Raw genomic sequence first — 17,454 nt, forward strand, 5'->3', positions numbered from 1 at the left:
TCTGTGATCCGGGCAGCCTGGCAGCCAAGGAATCCTCCCTTGGGGCTGGGAGGCTTCCAGGGAGGCCCAGGTCCTTGCAGAAGCTCCCTCACCCCCCAATACCCTCGCAGCCCCCAGGAGGCCATGCTGGCTGCCCCAGCCTTGCTGGCCCTTTACCTTCTAGAACTGCTCCCAAAGCTGCACCTAGCTACAGGGTTTAGGCCTGGCCCACAGGTTGGGAGATGTGGCTTGATGTCCTGGCTCTGCCCCTACTGACTGTGTGACCCTGGGCAAGTAGTGTCCCTGCTCCAAGCCTGTTTTCCTAGCCGAATGCTCTCTAAGGAAGCTTCCAGATCCATGGCCCAGTGCATCTTTGTGTTCCCGGCTCTCCCAGAGCCCCAGCTTCACCATATCCCATGGGGTGGATATGGGGCCAAGCCACTCCAAGGAGCCCGGGGTCCACCAGCAATATTCCCACCTGCTTAGCTCCTGGGTGTGAGGACATGGGGAAGGTGCTGGCAGGCAAGCCCCAGCCCCATGGCCCTCACCCCCTGCACTGTGCTCTGGCAGGTGATGTATAAGGAGAAGGACTCGGATTCCCAGCCCCGGTTCTGGCTGGTGGAAGGGAACTCGTCGCGCAGCGCCCAGCTCACAGGCTTGGGCAAGTACGTGCTCTACGAGGTCCAGGTGCTGGCCTTCACACGCATCGGGGACGGCAGCCCCAGCCACCCGCCCATCCTGGAGCGGACGCTGGATGATGGTGAGTTGGAATCTCCATGTGCCTGGGGAGGCTGGGACCTCCCCTTCTTCTTGCTGCCCGGCCCTGCCCCTCTGGGGTCACGCTTTGCCCCAACGGGAACCATGGCATCAGGCCTCTCCTGTGGGAGGCAGGTAGGTCAGTGAGGGCCACCCAGCAGCGCGCTGCGAGGGGAATCAAATTCCAGACTGTGCATCCCTGAGGAAGCAGAAGCAATGCAAGGACAGTTTGACATCCCATTCGGTCTCTGGCATATTCTCCGGGACAAGGGCACAGAATAGAGACTTTGCACCCGGTTTTGATTTGTATTTTGCCTGGGGCAGGTTTGCTTTCAGTAAAGCTCCATGCAAGAAAAAGGCTTGATTTTTCCTGGACAAGAGCCTCCTGGTCCTGTTTGCAAAGGAGCAATGCCCACGGGGCTCCAGGCCTTCATCCCTGCGGCAGAACTTTCCATCAAAGGCTGACCAACAGGCCCTTTGCCCCCTCCCCTCTCCCCACACATATGCTCTGACCGCCCACCCCAAACATTTCTGGGGTCCAGACAGGAGCGCAAAAGGAAGCCCAAACACCATATGGCCACGTATTCTAAAGTCATAAATCAAGCTAATGGCCTGTGAAATTCAATATGTTTTATCCTCCTGCCTTGACCTGGAAGGCCAAGTTCAGGTTTAGAAATCTCAGACTTTTTAGAATTCTCTGTTGAGATGAGGCAACATGGGAGGAGTTGGCCGCCCCCAGCCGTCCCCCGTGGTCTGCCCTGTTCCCTTCCCATTCTCTCCTCTGGCACGTGGTATTTAGCCTCCGTCCACATGCCCCAGACAGCTCCCCACCCCGCTTCCCATGGGGCCATCCCTCGGTCCAGAGGTGCAAATCTGGAGGGTGGGCCTGGGCAACGGGCCCGTGCAGACCCTGGAAAAGGAGTGGTCCGGGCTCAGGGTGGGCCCCACAGCCGCCTCACCCTACGGGTGGAAGGAAGTCAGAGTGGCACCTTCTAGAGCACAGACCCAGAATGAGGCCGCCTCGCCCAGTTCTGAGGGCAGCCGTGCACGCACATACATGTGCCCACATACATGGACACGGAGCTAAAGGAAGGTGGAGCCTGGTCCCTTCTGGTTCCTGCCAAATAATGCCTGTTTTTGAGGGTAGTAACCTCACCGATAGCATCTTGGTGTCCCGCATTGAATCCCAGAGCCGGGCACGGAGCAGCAGCCCACAGAAGTTCACTGGGCTGAGTGTGCCCTTCTCCTGCTGCCCTGCCCACCTGCTCCCCCAGAGCTGGACCAGGTGTGGGCATGGGGCCGAGCAACGGCTACACTGTCACCTGCTTCTCCTTTGTCCCCTCCAGTCCCGGGACCGCCCATGGGCATCCTGTTCCCAGAGGTGAGGACCACATCCGTGCGACTTATCTGGCAGCCCCCCGCTGCCCCCAACGGCATCATTCTTGGTAAGCCCCTCCTACCCTCTCCGGTGCTCCCAGCTGCAGGTAGAAGGAGGAGGCATAAGGTGTCAAGGCAGCTCAGCAAGTGTCCACATCTCCTCCAGAAGAATTTTGAGGCTGATTTCTCCCAGTAGAAATCGCGTTTGGAGGGCAGGGCCCTCCTGAACCTCCAGGTTCAGGTTCCTCAAAGACGATCCATTAGCTGCGTGTCCCTTGAACACTGCATGTGCCCCCCAAGACTGGCCATCTGGTAAACCTCGGCGGCCGTTCCTCAGCGTGGCCAGGTGAGGGCGCGCTGGCCGGCTCGGTGCAGCCCGTGCGACCTAAAGCACAGAGGTGGGGAGGCTGCTGATCAGAAGCATCATTTCATATTCAAGGATCGTCCAGTAACAGACACACACGCAGCCCCCCTCGGGGGCAGGCTCACGGGGTTGAAGTCGGCAGCGGTGTGAACGCGAGCAAGCCGGACCCCCCCCCCAAGCCTCAGCCCCCTCCCCTGTCAAAGGGTGGCTCGGGCTCCCTGTGCCTGGCGTGTGGCCCTCAGGGCCGGCATCCCGCAGGGCCTGCCCCACAGGAATGCCGCACCTGCACCTCGGAACGGGGAGTGGAGACCCAGGAGGGCTTAGAAAGACCCGGGTTGGAATTGGAGCTCGGTCACTTCCTGGCAGGTGGTCTGGCCCCTCTGAGCCTCTGTTCCCGTCACCTGAGGCTGCCATCGGGGTCCCAGACTCTGTCTATAGAGTGCCCCCCGCAGTCACGATGAGCAAAAGGCTTCAACAGCAGCCAGGGTAGCCCAAGGGCAGATGCTGTGGTGGCCAAGGAAGGAATGACCCCATCCCGGGGCCCTGGGGGCTGCTGGCCTGCTTCCCAGCACGGCCCGTGTCCTTCCTTCCCACAGCGTACCAGGTCACGCACCGGCTCAACGCCTCCACGGCCAACGCCGCCACGGTGGAGGTGCTTGCCCCCAGCGCGCGCCAGTACACGGCCACCGGCCTCAAGCCCGAGTCCGTCTACCTGTTCCGCATCACGGCCCAGACCCGCAAGGGCTGGGGGGAGGCCGCCGAGGCCTTGGTGGTGACCACTGAGAAGAGAGGTGACTGCGCACTGGGGCTAGGGAGGCCGGGGAGGCAGGGAGGGTCCCAGCCAACCGGGACGCTCCCATCCTGTCCTAGTGGGTGACGGGATCTGCCAGGTCAGAGCCGCACTGTCCTCACCTGGAGGGGAAAGTGGGCTGAAATCTCGGATGTAGGGTCAGCTTCCTTCCCCTCTCCCCTCCCCTTGGGGAAGATGGTGTCCATTGGGTGCCATTGGCCTGCTGCCCTGAGCTGGTGCCTCAGCAGAGGTCGGGCTCCCCTGATGCAGGCTGAGACCCCGATTCCTGCAAAAGTGGTTCGTTAGACTGTGTCCCCAGGAAAAACCAGTAGGACAGTCGTCTCCGCCAGGAGCTGCCGTGCCCCTTCGGGGAACATTGGGCAATGTCTGGAGATAGTTGTCGCAACTAAGAAGCTACTGCTGGCATCTAGCGGGCGCTGCTACGTACCCTGCAGCACACAGGACAGCCCCATAACATACAATCCTCCACCGCAAGTGCCAGAGTGCTGAGGCTGAGAACCCCTGCAGGAGGGCCTGGGGCTGCAGTCTCAGTCCAGCAGAGCCCCACTGGGAAGTGTGGACTCAGTCCCACTTGGTCAGGGACAGCAGAGGCCCCATCTCGGCTCTGGGGCAGGTGGGACCAAAGAGCTGGGTGTTCGAACCTCGTCACCGCCAGTCCCTGGTTGGGCTGCCCTCAGGAGATGTAAACTCCCCGGCACCTGGGCCTCTAATGGCCTGAGGACGGGAGCCACCGCAGGTGCTGGCTGTTGGGACCTGCGTGCATGGAAAGAGATGGAGCAGCGGGCACCGGGCCTGACCCCGGAGCACCTCCTTCTCTTCCTTGAAGAAGCTCGCCCCCCGCCCCCTGCATCGCTGACTCCCCTGCCCCATCCCCCTCCGCCCCTCCCAGACCGCCCACAGCCCCCCAGCAAGCCGGTGGTGCAGCAGGAGGACGTGAAGGCGCGCAGCGTGCTGCTGTCCTGGGAGCCAGGGAGTGACGGGCTGTCCCCCGTGCGCTACTACACCGTCCAGACCCGCGAGCTGCCGGGCGGCAGGTGGGCGCTGCACTCGGCCTCCGTGAGCCACAACGCCTCTGCTTTCGTGGTGGACAGGTGAGGCCTGGGTCCGCCAGCATCTCTGCCCCTGCCAGCCCATACAGCACCAGCGGGGTTCCCGGGGGGGGGGGAAGGGAGTGGGGGACCCCTGAGCTCGCACCTGGAGCCTGCCCACCCCCAAATGTCTTCTACAGCCCGCACCCCCAGGACCCCGCCTCCCTCCCTGCTCTCTGGAGCCCTGTTAGGGCTGCCTCTTAATTCTCTATTTCTGGAGCCCAGAAGCCGCCTCAGCAAGGGCTCCCCATCCTTCATTAGCAATTCCTCCCGGCCAGACAGCATCCCCTCTCCGTCTGTAATAGGAGAGTGGAGCTTGCTTGAGAAATTCTGGCTTCAATTTAATTCCTAGTGGGTCGTATTTTTTATATTCGGGTTGACGTGACCAAGAGTTTTGAGCAATACTTTCCTCCTCGCCCCCACCCCCCACCCCCAATACATCAAAGAGGAAGGCATTTGCCTGGAGAGGAACGAGACTTACAGAGATGAAGTGCTGGTTAACTCTTGAGCAGCTTGACCCTTCCTAAATTTAGTAAATTCTAGAAAGGGATGGCATTTCTAGGGCGGGGAAGGAGTTTGCTCAGAAGGAGAGTTATGGGTGGTGTCGGAGCGGCTTGCCCCTGCGAGGTTGGAGATGGGTAGACAGGTGCCGCCTGGGGCCCCCCGCGGCTTATAAGCAGGGCTGAAGGCCACCCCCTAGCTGAGGTCAGGGCTGTAGGGCCTGGGCCCCATGGACCCGCTGGAACATGCCTTCTCTTTGAGCCTTGACGTTCCCGTCTGTGTAAGGGATCAGCACCCTCTGCCCCCCGCCCTTTCCCCAGTCTCCAAGCAGAGATGCCAGGGTGGAGGCATTAGGGGATGCCTCTGTTCATCGAACCCCATGGCCCCCCATAGGCTCAAGCCTTTCACGTCCTACAAGTTCCGAGTGAAGGCCACCAATGACATTGGGGACAGCGAGTTCAGTGAAGAGTCGGAGCCGCTGACCACTCTGCAGGCCGGTCAGTGCCCCCCACCCTCAGATCTCTTTCTCTTGGCCCACCGGCACTCCCTGGGCACCAGGCATTCTCTTCTGAGGGGAGGGCCCTCAGCGGTGGGAGGGGCGGGGGGGCCTGCTGGGCCCTGTGTCTGGCTCCCAGGGCAGACTGCCAGGGAGGATTGGGCCACAGGCGCCTTTGCCGTGGGCTCGGGCACCCATGCCACACCCAGCAGCCTATGTTCCTTCTCTGAAGTCCCCAAGCTTATGGTCAACCCCAGAAAACCAGTGAAGGGGCTACTGAGGCGGGGGGGTGGGGCTTAGCAGCACAAGAGACTTGGGGTCCAGGGACAAAGAGGAGGGGGCTCTGGGCTCATGGGTCCCAATGGGGTCAGGGCTGCACACTTGCAGAAGGATCTGGTCCCTGCAGCTTCCCAGGGAGCCTAAGCTCCAGCCCCCAGAGCTCACTCGTCTCTCTCTCTCTCTCTCTCTCTCTCTCTCTCTCTCTCTCTCTCTCTCTTCCCCCAGCCCCCGATGAAGCGCCCACCATTGTGTCCGTGACACCCCACACCACCACCTCTGTGCTGATCCGATGGCAGGTATGGCCCAGCAGCCAGCAGGCCGGGAGGGGCCCGTGTCCCAGGAGGACTCAGACCCACTCTGTGCCTGGACCAGAAAGGCAACAGCCCCCAGCAAGGCTCGGATATTAGACGCACATGTACAGACAGGCCTGTTGTTCCGCTCTCCAGATGGTCCTCTCAGGCAGGCACCCCTACCCCCTACCATCCCCTCCTGCAGATGAGGGCTGGGTTCTCAGGGACGTGACTCAAAAGGCCCTGGTCACACAGCTAGGAAGTGGCAGGGTCAGGCTTAATGCCTCCGGGTCTGGGATAGAAAAGTGTGTGGGGCTCTCAGGGCCCCCCAAGTCCCCATGAATCCTGGCCCACCGTCAGTGAAGGGATTCCTAGTAAAGAAAGCAAACACCGGTATACACCGGGAACACGCTGTCCAGGTGCAGAGGACCCCTCCCTCCACTCCGCTCCCCCGTGGTCCTGCCGTGGCCTGAGGAAGCCCGCCTGATGCATCTGAGACCAGGCTGCCCGTCGGTGCCTGCGGGACCCTCCAGCCTCCGGACCCGGCAGGTCACCCACGGAGGCCCCAGAGCAGCAAACCCTTGTCTCCGCTTTTGGGAATCAGAGTGGCAGGTGTCAATGTTTGTCCACGTGCACCCCCCTGACGGGAGACCCCTTGGGGAGGACACAAGAAGGGGCCCAGGGCCCCTCCCCAGCCCGAGACCTCACTGCAGGACGATAGTCCCTCAAGTGACAGTGACTTTGTGCAGCTAGAAGCCAGGACGAGGGCCGCAGAGACCCAGGGGCCAGGGAGGCTCCAGCAGCAGCCAGGGAGACAGTTTAAGGAGCTAATAAAAGGCGGAACCATTGCAGCAAGATTTTAAAAAGAGGGATCATAAAAAGTAGCTTCCACCTTCCCCAAAAGCCGATTTCTCCACCTCGGAGCAGAAAGCACAAGAGAAAATGGTAAAAGGCAGAGGGGGGGACCGTGCACCCAGGTGATCACACACACAGGGTGGGCTGTGCGCCCCGGGGCACATTCCTTACCCTCTCTGAGCCTCACTCACCTTCCCGTTCTGGGAATGGGAATGGCCTGGTGCTCCCAGTCCTTCCCTGCCTCACGGGGAACATTGCAGAGATGAAATCACCCCCTTGGAAACGCTTCGTAAATTAAGAACACTCGGTGTCATTTTGATTCCTTTCCCTGGTGGACGCTCAGGCTCTGCCCTGTGGTCACAGGAGCAGGGAGGGCAGCGTGGAGGCGGGTGAGCCTCGGTGTCCCTGCTCCTCCCCATCACCGCCCCCTGCTCCCTTCCCTGCAGCCACCTGCAGAGGACAAGATAAACGGCATCCTCCTGGGCTTCCGGATCCGGTACCGGGAGCTGCTCTACGAGGGGCTGAGGGGCTTCACGCTGCGCGGCATCAACAACCCGGGAGCCAAGTGGGCCGAGCTGACCTGTGAGTGGCAGCCGCGGGGGCTCAGGGGACAGTGGGGTGGGCACACTTCCCTCCCTGCCCTGCAGCTTAGCTTCCTGGAGTCACCGTGCCCTGAAACCCTCCGCTTGGCCCCCAAGTGCGCTGCTCCCCTCCACCCCCTGGTCCCATTGACTCACTGGGTGTTTATCGAGCACCTTCTGCATGCCCTTGGACCCTGGGGCACACCAGTGAACAGGAGAGACAACCCCTGTCCTCCCGGAGCTCACAGGCTCAAGGAGGAGCCAGCGCTCAAGACGTAAATGTCTAAGACGGTTGCATGACAGCCTCGGAGGACATGGCCTTGGCACTGACCCTGAGGGTTGATCCTGAGTCAGCCCATCCAGAGCTAAGGGGAAAGCCCGGCAAAGGGCCTGGGGTGGAAAGGACCAAGATCTGAGCCTGCTGACCCCAGGGACCTGCTGCCTGGAGGTCACTCTTCTGTCCCCGGGGTCATCGGGAGCAGGGGTGGGGCCTGCCTCTGACGCTGGGAAGGAAAGAGCCCGGCGCCGGGTGTAGGGGGATCCCAGGGAGAGTCCCAGCCCGGGAATGACTTGGTCACCCTTTAGGGCAGGAGGGTGATGCTGGCCGTGGAGGACCAGAGGCAGGGGTGCCGGATGGAGGCTCCCGCACTCGCTCACTGGGGCCCAGGCAGCGGCTCGAGATGGACCTGAGGCCCAGGATGGGCGATGCTGTGCCTCCGGCTCTGTGACTGGTTCACGGGGGCGGGGGGCGGGGCAGGGGGGAGCAGGCAGGAGAGAGGAGCCCGGGGGGGATTTGGGTCCCCGGGCCAGGTGGGAGCCGAGGAGCAGGTGAGGTGCCCTCCCATGATTCTCTTAAACCTTTCGTGCCTCGGCTTCCAGCGAGTATTAGCAGACAACAAAACCGCTGAACACATAGCAAAGGAATATTCGTAGAAAAAAATTGGATGTAGCTGACCCAACAGCTGGCGCTATTTTTTTATATTTTGGAAACACGTGCTTGTGGTCGTGATGTTATTTGCCTGTGATGATGCAGCTCTAGGTCCCGGTAGTGAGATGGTTGCTGGCCCAGGGGAGGAAATAACCCCCACGACCGTGTCAGGGTGGTGCTGCGGAGTCCCGGCTCAGACGAGGGAGCGACTGGGGACCGAGGGTCCCCCAGAGTGGCCCTCGAGGGGGTGCTGGGCTCCTAGGGGCTTGGGGTGCCCCGTGTCCCCCGGGCTCGTGCTCACTGTCTCGTGCTCCTGCCCCGGGCCCCTCACTCACCGCCAGGCACCCCGCCCCCCCTTCCATGTGCACGTGTGCTGCCGGGTGCCTCCCCCGTCCCGCCCCCCTCCTCGGGGTCTCTGCGCAGCGGGGTGCGTGTACTAACCTCTGTGTCTGCTGTCTCCCTCCGGCCCCCCGCCGCCCGCCCCGTAGCCATGTACGCTGTGCGGAACCTGAGCCGGCCCAGCCTCACACAGTACGAGCTGGACAGTAAGTCTCCCTGCACGGCGGCCCACGTGGGGCCCAGGCCTTCCAGGGATGGGGAGCGGGGCCTCTGAGGACACCCGAGCCCAGGCTGCTGGAAGGATGGGCTCTCCGGCTACGTGCACAGACCTAGGGGGTCCTGCCCGGGAAGCGCGCCTCCCTCGGGGGCAGGATGGGAGCGGGAATGGCTCCGGGCCGGTGCTCCGTGGGGTGGGTCCAGGGTGGGAGCCCTTGGCCTGCTGGTTGGAAGGGCGGACGTCCACGTCGCCGCCACCCACCTCGTCCCGTCGAAGGCGCTTGGCTGCACAGCTCTGTGCTCCAGGCCGGCCCCCACCTCCAGAGCGAGCAGACCCCCCCCCCCACCGTCCCCGCAGGGACCTGGGAACGTTCCTGATGGACGCCTGGGCCGCCCTGCTTCCTTCTACAGTCCATGGTTCTCCCTGAGGCCCAGAGCTTGGGAGAGGGGCCCCATTCTCTGGACGAAGCAGAGCTGAGACTGTGTTGCCTCGTCCCCTTCCTTCATCACGGGGTGTATGGCCAGTTAAATTAGGGCGACTCCCCACCCACATTCCAGGTGCAGGGTAATGCCCCCCACCGAGGAAGGGGAGAGGGCAGGGGGCCAGGGAGAGCGGGGAGAGAACCTTCGAGCCTCCCCCGCCCCCAGCAGGGTTGGCGACTCCCATCTAGGGTTTCCCAGCTGTGTTCCTGCAGCTGCCCTCATCTCCAGCTTCCATCCAGGCACCTTCACCCAGGACCCCAAATTTAATGGAAACATAGTGTTTCGTAGCCCAGAATTCACATCCTATAAGCCCCTTCCTGAGGCTGAGCCTCCTGTGTGAAGAGCTGCCCGATGGGGACGGGCTCTGGGAACTTTAAGCATCTGCCATGGAGGGAAGGGGTGACCTGTGACCTGGTGTGCCCAGGACAGGCAGGAGAGGGGATGGCCCGTGACCCCGTGTGCCCGGGACAGGCAGAAAGGGGGTGCCCCGTGACCCCGAGTGCCCGGGACAGGCAGGAAGGGGGTGCCCCGTGACCCCGTGTGCCCGGAGAACAGTGTTGGTTCACAGCAGTCCCTGCATAAGTACTAATAGTGTCTTCTCATCAGCGCCGCCTGGTCTGCTCTCCCTCGGCCGGGAAGCCACCACCGGCATCCTGCGTCCCGATGCCCAGGGTGGAGGCGGAGCATCCTGTGGCCACCCCACTCCTCACCTATTCTTTCCTGAACCTTCAGGCAGGAACTAGCATGACGGGTGCACCGCACAGCCTCCGCCCTCCGTGCTGGCTCCGTCCCCTGCAGGGACGGTGACCTCTCTGTTTCTCCCCCCCCCAGATCTGAATAAACACCGGCGGTATGAGATACGGATGAGCGTGTACAACGCCGTGGGGGAGGGGCCCTCGAGCCCCCCACAGGAGGTCTTTGTGGGGGAAGCAGGTGAGCCCATCTGCCCTTCCAGCCCCGGCCCTTCCCACCCCAGAAGTCCAGCTAGGGGACATACGGGATTCGGGGGCCCCAACCCACCTCCTCCCTGAAGCCCACTCGTGCCGCTCACTCCCGGCCTCTCACCCCCTCCAGTGCCCACGGCGGCGCCCCGTAACGTGGCTGTCCACGGTGCCACGGCCACGCAGCTGGATGTGACATGGGAGCCGCCACCGCTGGAGAACCAGAATGGAGACATCCAGGGCTACAAGGTACGGGGCGCTCCAGCAGAGAAGAGGGTGCAGGGGGGCAAAGGGCCAGCCCAGGGGTGGGAGTGACCCCCGGGTGGTAGGAGGGGGAGGTTAGCAGGTCCACACCTGCTCCCTCGGCTGGTTGCACCCAACCCACTGCAGTGTTGTGCAGCCGATGCAAAACTACAGCCGTGCCCTCCAGCATCCTCCCAGGCTGAGCTCGGATGCCAGAAGCCCGGGCCCTGCTTCGGGCAACACCCCCTCACCTCAGGCCGCAACTCCCAGTGCCGGCAAAAGATCCCTCAAAGTGGTTACTTGGCCAACCCTAGTATTGATTCGGCCCATCGGCAAGGGACCCCTGGCTAAGGATGTGGAAATCTCTGCTTAAAATTATTTCCAGATCTTAGATGGTGTCACTCGTTGTAACAGAATTCGTCTCCCGTGTGCTCAGAGCCCTTTAGAAATCCTTCATCCTCTCGAATGCCCTGCGAGGCAGGCAGATTGTAAAGGTTCACACCCATGGTACAGATGAGGAAACCGAGGCCCAGTTTCGGTGGTCCGGCCAGAAGCAGGTAGAGAGAGCCGGACGCCTCACCCTGAGGGGCCGAGGGGAGCCAGTGAACACAGCCCCTGCAAGAGGTGGTGGGCCAACAAGAACGCGTGTCCTCGGTGGGAGCCGCTGCTGTGTCTGAGCCGGTGTCCAGCGCCTCTCTGATTCCTGGTGGGGGCTGGTTGTTCCAGAGAGAAGCTCAGTGCAGTGGTTAGGGGAGGGAGTGAGAGACCCTCCGGGGCCTCGTGGTTTACGTGGCTCGGCCCCCTCATTCCACGGGCAGAAACAGCTCCCCCGAAGGCAAGGGGCTTGTTAGTATAGGTGGCCCCAGGCAGGCCAGGTGGCTCAGCGGTTTAGCACCGCCTTCAGCCCAGGGTGTGATCCTGGAGACCCGGGATCGAGTCCCACATCGGGGTCCTTGCATGGACCCTGCTTCTACCTCTGCCTCTCTCTGTGTGTGTCTCTCATGAATAAATAAATAAAATCTTTAAAAAAAAAAAAAAGCATAGGTGGCCCCAGTTGAAGATAGAAACCCACATGGGAGTCTCTTTCCACGGGGCGGGGGTGAATGAGGCAGGAGTCAGGAGGAGAGGCATCCTGCCAAGGAAGCTCTAAAGATGGGTGACACCCCTCAGGCCCGCCCAGGAGGGCCAGCTGGCAAAGCTAAATATTGCACCCCTAGCATATGCGTCCCGTGGAAGGGAGGAGGGGCTGGGGCGGGGCCTGCAACAGTTGGGTAACCACCGGACTGTCGAGGTGTGGAAGTCTCCAGCGAATGTGCAGCCCCAGCAAACGCGTGGACACGCAGACGTCGTGTACAACACGGCAGATGTCTGCGTGCTCGGGAAACATGGAGCCAGTGGCCGTTATTAGCTGGGGACCCAGAATTGCTGCATCCCGGACGTGCATTAGCATCCACATGGATTAGCATTGACGTTAATGATGTGTGGACGTCACCAGCCCGTGAGCGCAGCTCGGATGAGCTTGACTTGGGTCAGATTGAGCTGTGACGGACGTGTGCGCGGGCAGGCGCGTCCGTGCAGCCCGGTCCCTCGGGGACGCGTGTTTATTGAGCTGTTATTTTGTGCCAAGTAACAGCAGTATTTCTCAGTCTGGGAGCAAAGCAGTGAACAGAGAGGCAACATGAGCTTGAATTTTAGGGGAAGAAGACCAACAATGTACAAAAACAAGTCACACCTCCAGATGGTGGGAAATGAAGCAGATTAAGAGGATAGAGAAGGAAGCTGGGGGCCGGTGGGCGGGGGGTGGGGGTTGGAATTTTAAATAGGGTCGATGGGAAGGATTTAGTGGGAAGCTGACACTTGAGCAAAAAAGTGAAGAACAGGGTGAGAATCACATGTTCTTCTGGGAGAACATTCCAGAAAGAGGGAAAGAAGAGCAAAGGTCCTGGGGTTGGTGCATGCTTGGCGTTTACAAAGCTCAGCAGAGTCCCATGGGTCCCAGAGTGTGTGGGGGGCAGCATGATGGGAGAGAGGTCCAGGCAGTGACCTGAGCTGCTGCATCACACAGTCGCTCCAAAATGAGAGGACAGCCAGGGAGGGTTTGGGGCAAAGGAAGGCCACAAGTGACTCGGGTTTTTAAAGGGCTGTGCCGGCTGCTGTGCTGAGAGCAATCTGAAATGGGGAGAGCAGGAGACCGTGAGAGGGGACTGAATCATCTAGGTGCGGCGCGGCGGTGGCCTAGGCCAGGCGGCAGCAGCGGGGAGAAGCGTGCGTGCTCGGGCTCCGTCCGAACGGCCGGGCTGATGGAACTTGCTGAATTGAATGTGGAGTGTGAGTGAGAGCGGAGAAGCGGCAAGAATTCACAAGCTGGTAGATGCTGGAGCTTGCAGACACAGGGCGGGAAAAGACCAAAGAGGGCGGGAGGAGGCTTGTGGGGGAGAGCTGGGGTCAGCTTGAGACGTCTGTCCGTCTGTCGGACGCCCGGGGGGAGAGCCCCAGCAGAGCTGGGGACACATGTCTGGAGTTCAAGAGAGAGGGGGGTCTCAGCTGGAGATGTGAATTGTGGAGGCCTCAGGATATAGATGATGCTGAAAGCCAAGAGATGACACACGAATAGGGAGAAAACGCAAGATTGAGGACCCAGGACCAGGAAAAGTGCCCGAGGTCTCAGAACCTACGTAAAGAACGTGCTTCCCGGAGGAGGGAGGACTCTGATGCACCAAACGCTACTGAGACCTCCCGCAAGATGAAACCTAGGAAGCCGTTGTGCAGGGATTGCCAGACTAGAGCCCAGGGCTCCACCTGGCCCCCCACTTGTTCTCGTAAATAAAGTTTTATTGGAACACAGACACGCTGCTTTTGAGGTACGACAGAGATGTGTGGCCTGCGAAACGCAAAGTACCGATTGCCTGGCCCTTTACCGAAAGCTTGCGGAGGCCTGGATTATTGCATTAGCCAGGCCCAGTTCCCAGGTGACTCTGACCAGAGCTGGGGACAGGGGAATGCCTGCTTGGAGGGATTCGAGAGAGAATGAGGGGAGGCAATGAGTACAGGGACACCCCCCGCCACGCCCTTTAAGGAGTTTTGCCTTAAAGGGAAAATGAACCAGACAACAGAGGGGGTTTTGAGACAGGAGAAATGACAGCTTGCCTGTGTGCTGATAATGATCCCGGGGAAGAGGGGGCATGTGGCGATTCTAGGAGGAGCCGAAGCTGGGGGTGGGAGCTGAAGTCCTGGAGGAGGAGAGAGGGCCCGGGACTGCGTGCGTGCAGAAGGGAAGGCAGTCTTAGGGGCTGGCGGTGCAGCCGCGGGGGCGGGAGGTGGGCAGGGCTTGTGGACCCAGGGAGCCGGTGCAGAAAATCTCATCTCCAGAAGGAGCCTCAGCTGGGATGGAGGAGGGGAGGGGAGGGAGCACGGGGAGCGGTGAATGAGACTGGGCGGTAGGAGATGCGGTGGTGGTGGTGGCCCCGGGCAGTGGCCCCTGATCTAAGCGAGGCTGAAGTTGGCCTTGACAGGAGGAAGCTGGAAGGGCAGGGAATGGAAATGGTAGATACAGGTGGTGCCTGTGATTCGCTCCGACACCTGCTCCTGCCTGCATGAGGCTAGATGCTGGAGACACACGGGGAGCCCGATCCGCCAAGAGGTCAACCCCCCCCCCACTGCGGCATGTGCATCCTAGTGGACTGTTGGGGTGCACGGCCACTCAGTCGTGCGCCCCTTGGGGACCGGGCTCAGCGCTCAGTCCTCGGTGCCATCTGCATAAGGGCCGGTCGGCGGTCGCCCGACAAAGGTCTGCTGAATTCAGCGTGGTGCCCCGAATTCAAGTGCTGACTCCAAGCAGGGTGCCCTGCGTCTGCATGTGGCGCCGGTGGGGGGGGTCCTGGACCCCAGTCCTCCCCCCCACCCCAGAACAGGACTCTGGCACTGACCCCTCTCTCCTGCACCATCGTCCTCTCCCCACCCGCGGAGCACAGAGCCCCTCTGAAATATATATCCTCTTCGGGATGCCTTTTCCCGACCCCTCATATTTGTCCAAGCCGGCAGCCCTTTCTCTGCTTGGTCCCTTTACAGCAGAAACCCTCAAAAACCATCTTCTGGACCCGCCACCACCACCGCCGCCGCCAATCCCTGTCCTCCTGCTGTGTCTTGAACCTGCTCCAGGGAGCTTCTCACCGCCCCACATGCACCCCTACTCCATCCCCGACCCCTTTCTGTCCAGGCTGCTGTGATTCCTGTGGGTTTGGGGATTTTTTTTTTAAAGTTTTTATTTATTTATGATAGTCACAGAGAGAGAGAGAGAGAGGCAGAGACACAGGCAGAGGGAGAAGCAGGCTCCATGCAGGGAGCCCGACGTGGGACTGGATCCCGGGCCTCCAGGATCATGCCCTGGGCTGAAGGCAGCACTAAACCGCTGAGCCACCCAGGCCGCCCGATTCCTGTGTTTTCTAGAAGTCAGGTGCAGGGCTCCCCCTACCCGGCTCAGCACCACCGTTTGACACAGCAGGCCAGGCCTCTCTCTTGTCTGAGAAATGCCCTCTCCTGTAAAAAAAAATTTTTTTTAAAAGAGAAAGAGGGATCCCTGGGTGGTGCAGCGGTTAAGCCCCTGTCTTTGGCCCAGGGCGCGATCCTGGAGACCAGGGATCGAATCCCACGTCGGGCTCCCGGTGCATGGAGCCTGCTTCTCCCTCTGCCTGTGTCTCTGCTTCTCTCTCTCTCTCTCTCTCTGTGTGTGACTATCATAAATAAATAAAAATTTAAAAAAAAACTAAAATATTAAAAAAAAAAAAAGGGAAAGAAAGAAAGAAATGCCCTCTCCTTCTCCTCTCCACGTCCCTCACCGGCGGTTCCAGCCTCGGCCCAGCCCCTGAGCATGGGAGCCCCCCCCCACCCCACTCACCTTGCAGCTCTTCCTACATCCACTGTCTCCATGTGCTCTCAACAAGTACCACCTGTGTGCTGACACCCCCCCCAGCTCTCGGACGTTCCCCGTGGCGCTTCCCCTGCACCCCAGAACCTGCAGGAACTTGGTCCCCTGTTGTGTACCTGTCACTGTGAACATTGCTTCCTGAACGACCCCACGACTCGCTCTCTGATACTCCTACCAGAAGAATCTGTTTTTAAAAATCGGGCGGGGTTAGGGACGCCTGGGTGGCTCAGCGGTTGGGCGTCCATCAGCCTTGGGCTCAGGGCGTGATCCCAGGGTCCCATCGGGCCCCCTGCATGGAGCCTGCTTCTCCCTCTGCCTGTGTCTCTGCCTCTCTCTGTATCGCTCATGAATAAATAAATCTTTTTAAAAAGTAAAAGTGGGCGGGGTTAGGAAAAAGCAAGAATTTCTGGGTGCCAGGCAGGGGACCCTGGTATTTTTTAGCGTTTTTTGAGGTCCGTGGCGTGCAGAAACCTCCGCGGCCAGCAAGTGGCGCCAAATACTCGCTGATCTTCCCCGGCACGTGCGGCTCGTGGCTTCCCTGCGTCTGGAGTTCCTGACCCTAGTGAAGAATTGGAGCTTCTAGGAGCTTCTGAGCTGCCCCTGAGCAGCGCTGAGTAATTGGAAGCCCGAGCAGCGCAGCTGGTGGACTAAAGCCTTTCTCACTCCTTACCCCCTATGCTCCTTCTCACCTCGGTCCTGGAAAGTGGGGCGTCTATCGAAACCACGGCTCAGGGGAGTCACCTGGCAAAGTCACCTTGTGCATGCGTGAATGCAGCCCTGGGGTTCAGCCCCATGCCGGCCTGCAGGTGAATTCACGCACAGGTGAATCACCAGGGGCCTTGTCAACCACCAGCAGGTGCTTTGCAGCAGGTCGGGGGGTGGGGGGGCCTGACGCTCTGCATCCCTAACCAGCTCCCAGGTGATGCTGCTGCTCTTAGCTCCCCGGCTCTGGTTCCTGAAGAGCAGAACTGGCTTCTCCCTCCAGTAACTAGACCCTACAGGCCCCGTGGCAAACAGATACATGGGGTCTGTGCTCTCCCAGGGGTGAGTCCAGCAGAGACCAAAGTATTAGCTGTGAAAAGGAAAGCTCTGGAAGGATTTCTAAACCAGCTCCTCCATACCTCTGGGACTCACACCCACAGTCCAGAGTGTGTGGATGGTCCCTGAGGCTGGCAGGGGCAGGGGGAAAGGCAAATGTCTCCATCTCACTCCCACACTTGGCTGTGCCCACAGATTTATTTCTGGGAAGCCCAGCGGCGCAACGTCACGGAGCGGGTGAAGACGCTTTTCCTGGCCGAGAACAGCGTGAAGCTCAAGAACCTGACCGGCTACACTGCCTACATGGTCAGCGTGGCAGCCTTCAACGCCGCCGGGGACGGGCCTCGGAGCACCCCCACCCGGGGCCAGACCCAGCAAGCAGGTGGGGGGGGTGGACACCTGCACCTGTACTCCTGGGGGAGGGGGGAGGAGCAGCAGCTTTATCTGCTGAGATATCTGGGCTGGGCACCCAGGGCCTGTGTCGTGGCCTCCAGAGGGGGAGAGCACAACCCAAAAAGAAGGGCCTACATGAGAGTGCTCAGAAGAGAGAGGCTGTCCCCAAAGGGGCCTGGAGAAAGCCTCCAGATGCCCCCCGTCCTCCCCACATCTTGTAGCCCGCCAGCCCGTTTCTGCTCATGCCTTGTTCCCACCTGGCCATCTTATGTGGCCCCGGCTTTGTTCATTCTGCACGTGTTCCCTGAGCATCTTCTAAGGACCAGCACTGTGCTGGACGGACACCTTCGAGGTCCCCACCCCAGGGAGCAGGACAGGTCATAAACACGTATCTAGATGAATGGGCCTCAGGTGGGGGTGAGCGTGAGCAGTCGAAGGACGGGGGTGGGGTGGACAGTGGCCTTGGACAGGTCAGGCTGCAGAGGCCTCCGAGGGCTGACCGCCGGGGCCTGACTGTGAAGAGACCAGCATGGAAAGCTCTGGAGGAGGGGTTCCAGGCCAAGCGAGCGGCA

General features: G+C 60.8%; 1 protein-coding gene across 1 annotated transcript in view; it reads left to right on the plus strand.

The window, feature by feature from the left end:
• SDK2 (sidekick cell adhesion molecule 2) overlaps positions 1–17,454 on the plus strand; it is a 259,178-nt gene that overhangs the window by 211,976 nt on the left and 29,748 nt on the right. Inside the window, exons 27-37 of the mRNA XM_025999673.2 lie at positions 550–739; positions 2,082–2,180; positions 3,073–3,267; positions 4,177–4,378; positions 5,270–5,373; positions 5,877–5,947; positions 7,243–7,378; positions 8,794–8,850; positions 10,175–10,276; positions 10,418–10,533; positions 16,685–16,871. Of these exons, the coding sequence (XP_025855458.1) occupies positions 550–739; positions 2,082–2,180; positions 3,073–3,267; positions 4,177–4,378; positions 5,270–5,373; positions 5,877–5,947; positions 7,243–7,378; positions 8,794–8,850; positions 10,175–10,276; positions 10,418–10,533; positions 16,685–16,871 (1,459 nt within the window). The remainder of the gene's footprint in view (positions 1–549; positions 740–2,081; positions 2,181–3,072; positions 3,268–4,176; positions 4,379–5,269; positions 5,374–5,876; positions 5,948–7,242; positions 7,379–8,793; positions 8,851–10,174; positions 10,277–10,417; positions 10,534–16,684; positions 16,872–17,454) is intronic.

The sequence above is a fragment of the Vulpes vulpes genome, chromosome 2 (genome assembly GCF_048418805.1).
Source record: "Vulpes vulpes isolate BD-2025 chromosome 2, VulVul3, whole genome shotgun sequence".
Taxonomy (NCBI): domain Eukaryota; kingdom Metazoa; phylum Chordata; class Mammalia; order Carnivora; family Canidae; genus Vulpes; species Vulpes vulpes.